This window comes from Chinchilla lanigera, unplaced genomic scaffold (assembly GCF_000276665.1).
Source record: "Chinchilla lanigera isolate Chin_1 unplaced genomic scaffold, ChiLan1.0 scaffold00062, whole genome shotgun sequence".
In the NCBI taxonomy this organism is placed as follows: Eukaryota; Metazoa; Chordata; class Mammalia; order Rodentia; family Chinchillidae; genus Chinchilla; species Chinchilla lanigera.
In genome coordinates, this window is record NW_004955463.1 from 9,551,598 (window position 1) to 9,559,775 (window position 8,178).

General features: G+C 40.8%; 1 protein-coding gene across 1 annotated transcript in view; it reads right to left on the bottom strand.

Annotated features, from left to right (window-relative positions):
* Positions 1-789: 789 nt before the first annotated feature.
* The window catches only part of Fut10 (fucosyltransferase 10 (alpha (1,3) fucosyltransferase)), a gene marked incomplete at its 5' end in the record, with an annotated part of 76,643 nt that continues 69,254 nt past the window's right edge, over positions 790-8,178 (bottom strand). The window contains 1 exon segment of the mRNA XM_013521503.1: positions 790-3,478. Within this exon segment, the coding sequence (XP_013376957.1) occupies positions 3,230-3,478 (249 nt within the window). The 3' untranslated portion in view covers positions 790-3,229.

The following is an 8,178-nucleotide window of genomic DNA, read 5'->3' on the forward strand; positions in this document are numbered from 1 at the left end:
ACCCCAGTCTTGGACTTGCCAGCCCTCTAAATGCAGGAAACAAGTCTCTGCTATTTGTAAGCAAGTTGATTCGCGGTATTGTTATAGCAGCCTGAATACAGTAAGACAATAAAATTCTTCTCATTAATTGTCACCTTTAGCAGGAATTATGCCTTGCTAATGACTTTTTAAATGCATATTGCTCTAAGCATTTCAAGCTCATGTGTATGTATTCATAAAATGTTCAACAGATATTGAGCTGGTTCTCCTGTCTATCATATGCTATGTACACTAAGAGAACGATACTCATTTTTGCTTGTGTCTTGTTTTTTCTGAATAGTACACAGCACACTATATGCATCCAATTTGGTACTAATGAGAATGCCCCAACTGATGTTGTCCTTACTAGAAATCAGTCCTTAACAGTAAGAAATGAGACAGTATTGAGGTTCTGAAATATTACATTTCTTACATGGTCAAAAGTCAAAATTGCCTCCATTTTCAGGTGAAGAGGTGAAGATATTCGATTAGCACTAGTAATCATTTTCTCCAGTAATTTTGTAAAGATTTCTGTCTAGCTTGTCATACTGCTTTGAAAATTTATCCTTCAGAACAATCCAAGTGAAATGTACTGAAGCACGAAACAAAATGTCACACCATGTAAAGCTGTTCACACCCCTTGGTCGTTCCTCCCCAGAACCCTGGGAGGCAGGTCATTGGCTTCATCACATTTCACAAATGGAGACGGAGGGGCAAAGAGAAAGACATAATATGATGGGGCCAAGAGACCAGACAAAATATACAAAAGCATTCAAAAAGCACAGCTCTTATTTGTAGATAAGAATCATGCTACCACGAGCACACACTTCTAACAGCAGCTGCCAGAGACAAGAAGGCACCATCTCAGCAAGGAAAACCCTGCTACAGAAGAAGCAAAAAAATCAAGTCTCAAATCTGGGTACTCAGAGTGCACCTTTAACTTACTTTCTCTGAAATACAACTATTTTAAAGTCCATGGAAGACACTCTTTTCCATTCTCCTTCCCTACAAAATGTTATACTGTATTAAATAATCAACAATTTTGTTTCACTGAATTTGTTTATGGGTTTATGCTTCAAAATATTTGGGGAGAGGGGCTGGGGTTTTAGCTTAGCAGCACAGCGCCTGTCTGGCAAGCGCGAGGTTGTGAGTTCGATTCTCGGTACCGGAAAAAAAAAAATTAGGGGAGAAATTTACCTATGAATTCTTGATAAAGGACTAGGATGAAACAAGACTGCATGAAACACAGAGGTATAGGACATGCACGTCGCATATACACCATGGTTATTTGTTTAAGGCATTCATGCAGAAGAATTTACTATGATATCTTGTCGTAGACAAAAATGATCTCGTGGGTGGGCTTTCTTTTGACGTGCAAAAAGTAAAGCTCTTCACTCAGTATACAATTTAAAACCTGGCCTTTAACAAATAATCTGCCTTGGGGCTGGGGATTTAGCTCAGCGGCAAAGCGCCTGCCTGGCAAGCGCAAGGTCGTGAGTTCGGTTCCTGGTACCGGAAAAAACACCCCCCCCAAAAAAAAAAACAAATAATCTGCCTTTCTAAGCTTTTCTACTTTGATTACATTAGGTAAAATAGCAGAGAAATAAAGTCCCCTCCACCCCTCATACTACCTGATAGGCAGACCCCTTCCTCCAAGGAAGAGCATGGCTCCCTTGAATTACATACAGTTGCTCTGAGCTAGTTTGTTACTGTCTTAACAATACAAAACCTGCAATATTAAACATCTTAAATTCTGATGAAAAATTAAAGAATGCTGCACGGGAAACAATGTGGAAAGTCCAGCCCAATCATTTCTTTTTAGATGCAAAAACTAAGGCCCAGAGAGGTTAAAACATTTATCCAGGATCCCACTTAATTAATGGCAGATCTGAGGTTGGGGGGAACCTAGTCACAAATGCCCAGCAATATGGTCCTTCTTGCTCCTAAGGGATGTGCAGGATCGGCTCTCATTTCTCATACCTGGCTGCCAACGCCACAGGGAGGCTAGCTATATAAGGAAGCCACTGCCTGTGGCAGGTATGACAGCAGCTCTGGCAGGCAATAAAAGGGTGGCTGGAGCTGCGAGAGCATCCTGAAATTTCCCCTCATGCCATGTCCTCTGGGTGCCCTCCGTGGCTTGTGCCTCTCCACAGTACGGAATATGGAAGCCATGACACACCATGTGTCAACAGGCTGTAGTGTCACACAGAAATCACTTCACCATTGCATGGAGGGAAAACGTGAGCCAGTGTTGTTTCTCCTTGTCTTCTGTGGACCTCCAGTAGATGCCCCAGACAAGGTAGCTAAACCTCCTCTGTGATAGGATCAGAAAGCAGGAAATGCTCACAAAGTGAAAGCCTTGGGCTGCTCATCAGGGTGGGCTGCATATCATCCTACACGTAAGTTAACTTCAACGTAATAAAAGTACCTGGGGATATTTATTTCCCCTTTTACATTGATTAAAACCTACAAGCTGGCCAGATCCAATCAGACAATTATTATTATTCATCAATATAAGGAACAATCTACAACATTCCACTGCACAGAAGAGCTACATCTCTACACGACCTCCCAATTTGGAGTAGAAAGAGGAGCAGGCCACTGCACAAGAGGAATATAAAAAAAGCTAGAGAGGTGACTGAGAATATAGGGAGGGCAGACACGCATATGTTCTTTTGGCTCGTCAGGTATTATTATTATTATTGCTAAAGAGTAGATAGCAGATAAGCTTGACACAGCTTTTCTTACTGACATCTCTGGAAGCAAACAGGGGGGCTCTCTCACTGCCAAGCTCTAATGCATTTCATGTTCATGCTCAGCACTGAGACACTGGGCTTGCCAAACACCAGTGTGCTGCTGCTGGTGAGGTGAGTAACCAAAAACCCACAGCTAGATCTCCTAGTTCCACCGCAGCAAGGGAAACTCCCGCTGCAGGTGAATTTCCACAAAAGGCAGCGAGTACATGAGTCTACACATGTAAACTGGAGATGACCTATGTCTATAAAAAATATTCACTTTTTAGTGTAAAAAAATACAGAAGCAACCTGTAAGGATAATTCATATCTATTACTTGATAGGGCTCATTATGAAAACTGCAGCAGTTAATGCTTACCCTCAAGGCTCGTTAACAAAATAGCTATCATTTTCAAATGTTAAGGCAACCTAGAAGATAAACCTCATCCAGTCTATAACACTTTAATCCGTTTTGAAATTAGTCCTTGAAAACTAGGGCCCAGAACTCTTGAGCTGAAAAATTTTGATTCCTGTCAACCAGCCACCTGAGTGCCTGGGCTTCTTTTTTGGATTGTTGGAAGCTCGGTATCCACATCTCTCGCAAAGAGTTCCCATGAGGCGCCGGAGGGCAACGAGGGCAATGAGAAGCCGAGGAGAAGGCAAACATGGTGGGCTCTGGGCAGCTCAGGTGGGTCCCTTCTGCCTTCCATCTTTTGGGTGGTAAGCCCTGCAATGAGAGAAAGGAAGAAAGGAATTTAACGAAGAGCAAGCACAATTCCCATGTCTCGGCTTCACAGCAGTTGAACCCAGCACATACTTCCCTTAAGCAAGTATCTTCCTTCCATAGCTAACACTGCTGAAGAGTTTCTGGGGGAAAAAGTATCTCACTTGTATTAAGACCACTCTGTGGCACTTGCATAGACTGTTTCAATTCTTAGGGCAAACAAAGTAAAGAAATAACTACTACTTTATATTACACAGGTGGGAACTAGAGTTCCAAGAGTTACAGACACTGTCCCCAGCAAAGTTAGTACCTAAGACTGAACCGAGTTCTCTCCAGATCCGAAAACCCCATCCTCTCTCCTGTTATGTTTGCTGCTTCATTTATTTATTTCCCTTTCTCCTGTATGCCACTGTAACTACTCTCCTCCCCACGGGAAGACATGTTAATGCGTTTAATATAATTTTGGGTATTTCAATGTCTTTCCAAAAAAATGTGTTCGCATTTTCTGGGTACTGATTTTTTAGTTGACTTATATGTTGTATATTCCATTCCATTTGCTACTTTGTCCACTAAGCATTGTTTTTACATCTGTCCATGTTGTCATTTGTACATCTAACCCCTTGTTTTTAATGTACTTCTACTGACTAAACTGTCTCCTATGTTTCTGCTGAGCAACATTAACAATACCTGACATCTACCCAATATTCTCAGCTTCAAAATGTTTCCACATGGACCCCTGCTGCTATGAGCCTGGTCTGTGCTCTCTTCTGATTTACGTCCATGGTCTCCTGACACCTCTCTTGAATCTGCCTTTAGTCCACTGCAGTGGGATTGAGTCAGTCTAGTCAGGCAGGAGAGACTTAGACACTGAAAAAGCACCACCCCTGAGACACAGGTATTCAGAGCCTGCCTATCAGACAAGACAATAAAGCACCCACCACACCCCAATATGAATCTACCACAATCAGCAGTGGCAGTTTACTGAGGCATAAGGAACAAGGACAGCAAAAGACTTCATCTGTACCATAGCAATGCTAAAGCTGGGGATTTAGCTCAGCGGCACAGCGCCTGCCTGGCAAGCGCAAAGTCATGAGTTCGATTCCCAGTACTGGAAAAAAAAAAAAAAAGAAAAGAAAAGAAACCATAGCAATGCTAAAAGCTGAGGGCAGAGAATACTGAGAGAAATGCTTTAGCATCCCAGACCGTACTCCAATCACAAGTAACAGCTTCTGTTCCAACAATGTTGGAACACCTAGTGTTTAGTTACTGGGTAAATTCTGTTAATGGACAAAGTTGAAACCTGTGGAGTGCTAAAAGTAAAAAGAGCAACACAAAACCCATAGCTAGCTTAATTCCTGACTAGACTGACTCAGTCCCACACATACCAACAGCCTAACACAAAAAGAAGCATTTCTGTTACATACAAATAACTTAGTCTCTGTACTTCTGTAGAAGTCCAGTAATCACTCAAAAATCATGAGACACATAAAAAAGAGGAAATAAATGAACATTGTCAAGAGACAAAACAATCAACAGCGCCTCAGTCAGAAATGACTCGGATGTTGGTACAATCAGGGAGGAACTTTAAAATAACTACCATTAACATGTTTTTAAAAGTATGTAGTAGAGAACATAGAAAATATTCACAAACATCTGAGGAATTTCAGCAGAGAGATATAAGACGAGAGTCAAGTGAAAACACTAGGTCACTAAGTGTGATGTTGGGAGGTGAGGCTTGGTGGGAGGAGGTGGTCACTGGGGTTGTGGCCTGGAAGGGTCTATCTCCCTCCCTTCTCCTTTGACCTCCCCTGCTCTGCTTTCAGCTGCCATGCCATGAGCAGCCCTCCTCTGCCATGCTCTCCAGCCATACAGCCAGCTGACTATGGACTGAAACTTCTACAAACAGTGAGCCAAAATAAATCCCTCCTCCTCAGAGCTGTGTGCTGGGTATTGTGTTTCAGCAACAAGAATGTAACTAAGACACTGGCATCCTGTAAAATCAGCATCCTTAAAATAACAGTGATTCCAAAATGGGAAAAGATGTGATATCAGCACTACACCAGAGCAATGCTGGTTCAGCTGGGTGTGACAAGTTGACCATTAATTAATCCACCACAGGAACCTACTGTGTGGGGAAGAAGATACCAGAATAGACATACAGCACTGTGGCAAGACAGAATGTGATGGTGGGCACAGGATCGCTGGTTTCACTATGGACCCATCACTCAGAAGTAGCTGTGGAATGGCCTGTCTGTGTGTCATTCCCAGGCCAGCTGAAGGATAATACTCTATGGGTTTATTAAAGGCCTAAAGAGCAACTCAGGGCGGACAGCGTCCACACACAGGGACAACTGTGAGAGTGTAACTGCAGTATTCATAGCCTGAGAGACAAAAGGCAGCTGCAGGTATCTACGAGAAAGAGATCTGATCACCCCATTAGGCAAGCAATCCAGACTATCAGAATCACTGGCCGAGAGTACAGGAAATGTTACGGGTTACGAAGAAGGAAGAGGATGTCTATCAGTCATTGCTTTTGGGTCAGCAGCAGCAGAGGGATCTAGAACTTGTTTCATTAACCCTCTTGTCTGAGGTTATTCAGAGATTTGAGCTGACCAATTCTTTTTCTCAAGAGAATTCTGTGAGTAACTGAGTTTACTTCCATCTCTAGGGGAAAATGATGGCATCCTCTCTCAAGCACTACAGTATAAGACCTAGATATAAAGAGAACATAAATGGTATAGGGGATGGACGGCATCAGGCACTTTTCATTTCATCATTTCAGATCCTCTCAGCATAAGTGGTCTCTTGTTCCAGCTCTGCATGGGCTCTGACAGACTTCACACAGACACTGACCAAGCCCTGCTTCATGTCTGCACCAGTGCTTCTCACCTTCTGCCCTAAGCTATCCATGCTAATGGCGCTTTGAGATGCCACAGGAAGCCAGGAAGCACACATACACATTCCAGAAGTCTGGCACAAACCTATAACCAATGAGAGGCGAGAGGCAAGAACCAGTGGACAACTCTTTTCCACTTTTTTCCGACAGATATTAAGAAAGTTCTTGATGCTTCCTGAGACCAGCTCCATAGGTAAATTTATGTTAGAAAAATACTACATAAAGGTTTAAAAATCAATGACCCAAGTTTCTTGCCTTAAGAAATTTGAAAAAGAAGCTCAAATGAAGCCTCCGGGTGAGAAGTGAAATGCTGAAGATAGCAACAGAATCATTAAAATAAACAAAATCAATGAAACTAAAAGCTAGTCACTTGAAAAGATCAATAAAATAGATAAAACTCTATTTGTATTCACCATGATAAAGAGAGAAAAAAAAACAAATACCAAAGACAAGAGGCATGACCTACAGATAGATACTACAGACACTGAAAGATAAAGCAGTATTAATAACAACAGTATGTCAATCAGTTTGACAACTTAGATTTTTTGAAAAAGTTCTTGAAAGACACAAGCTAGCAAAATGTTTAATATTATGAATTTCCCTCTGATCACTGCTTTAGCTACCTCCCACCAATTGGGATTGTGTTAATTTAAAAAAATGAATTAAAATAAATTTCCATTGTCATTTCTTATTTGATCCATGAATATTTTATTACCATTTTTTAAGATTTCATATGTTTGGAGACTTTCCAACTATTCTTCATACTCACTCAAGAAGAAAAAGATAACATGAATGACTTCTATTTAAAATTTTAATTTAGAATTAAAATCTTTTACCACAAACGAAAGTCCAGATACTAAGGGCTTCACTGGCAAGTTCAACAAAATATTTAAGGAAGAAATAATACTAATTCTACACAGATTCATCCAGAAAACACAAGAAAAAGGAGCATTTTCCAACTGAGCCTAGTATTACCACTTCTGAAAACTAGACCAAGATATCTGTAGATAACAAAAATTCTTAAAATTTTTAGCAATTCATATCCAACAATTATTAAGGATACTACATTATGATCAAGTAAGGTTTATCTCAAAAAAGCAAGATTCATTAAGAATCTGAAAATCATCTCCACTGGGCTCAGGGGTAGAGCTCATATTTAGCATGCACAAAACCCTGAGTTCAATCCTCAGAACCAAAAACATGCAACAAAAATCACTGCCAGAATTCACCACTGAAAAAACTAAAAAGAAATCTGCATGGTCATGTAGACAGATGTAGAAAATCATGCGACAAAAGTCAACATCCACTCATGATAAAAACTGTAATCTAAGAATATGGTAAAAGGAAACATCTCTACCTGATAAAGGACATCAAATAAAATCCTATAGTTAACCTCATACCTACTGGTAAAACAGTGGTTCTACTTCTGATTGGAAACAAGAGACGTGGCCCCAACAATACTATTCAAAACTGTAATGTGGGCCTGTCTGCTCAGTGGAGTAAGGTGGGGGAAGGAGCAAAAAACAGATTAGAGACAAAAAAAACAAACAGTCTTTATAGACAACTGTTGGTCATGTGTAGGAAAATTTCAAGAAATCTATAAAAAGGTATCAGAACTAATCAGTGAATACAACAGCATAGAAGTAAATAAAGATGATACACAAAAATGAATTGTTCCTATATACTACCAATAAACAACTGGAAAATCTTTTTTAAAAATACCATTTGCAAGCCGGGCATGGTGGCGCACGCCTGTAATCCCAGCACTCGGGAGGCTGAGGCAGGAGGATTGTTGCAAGTTCAAGAC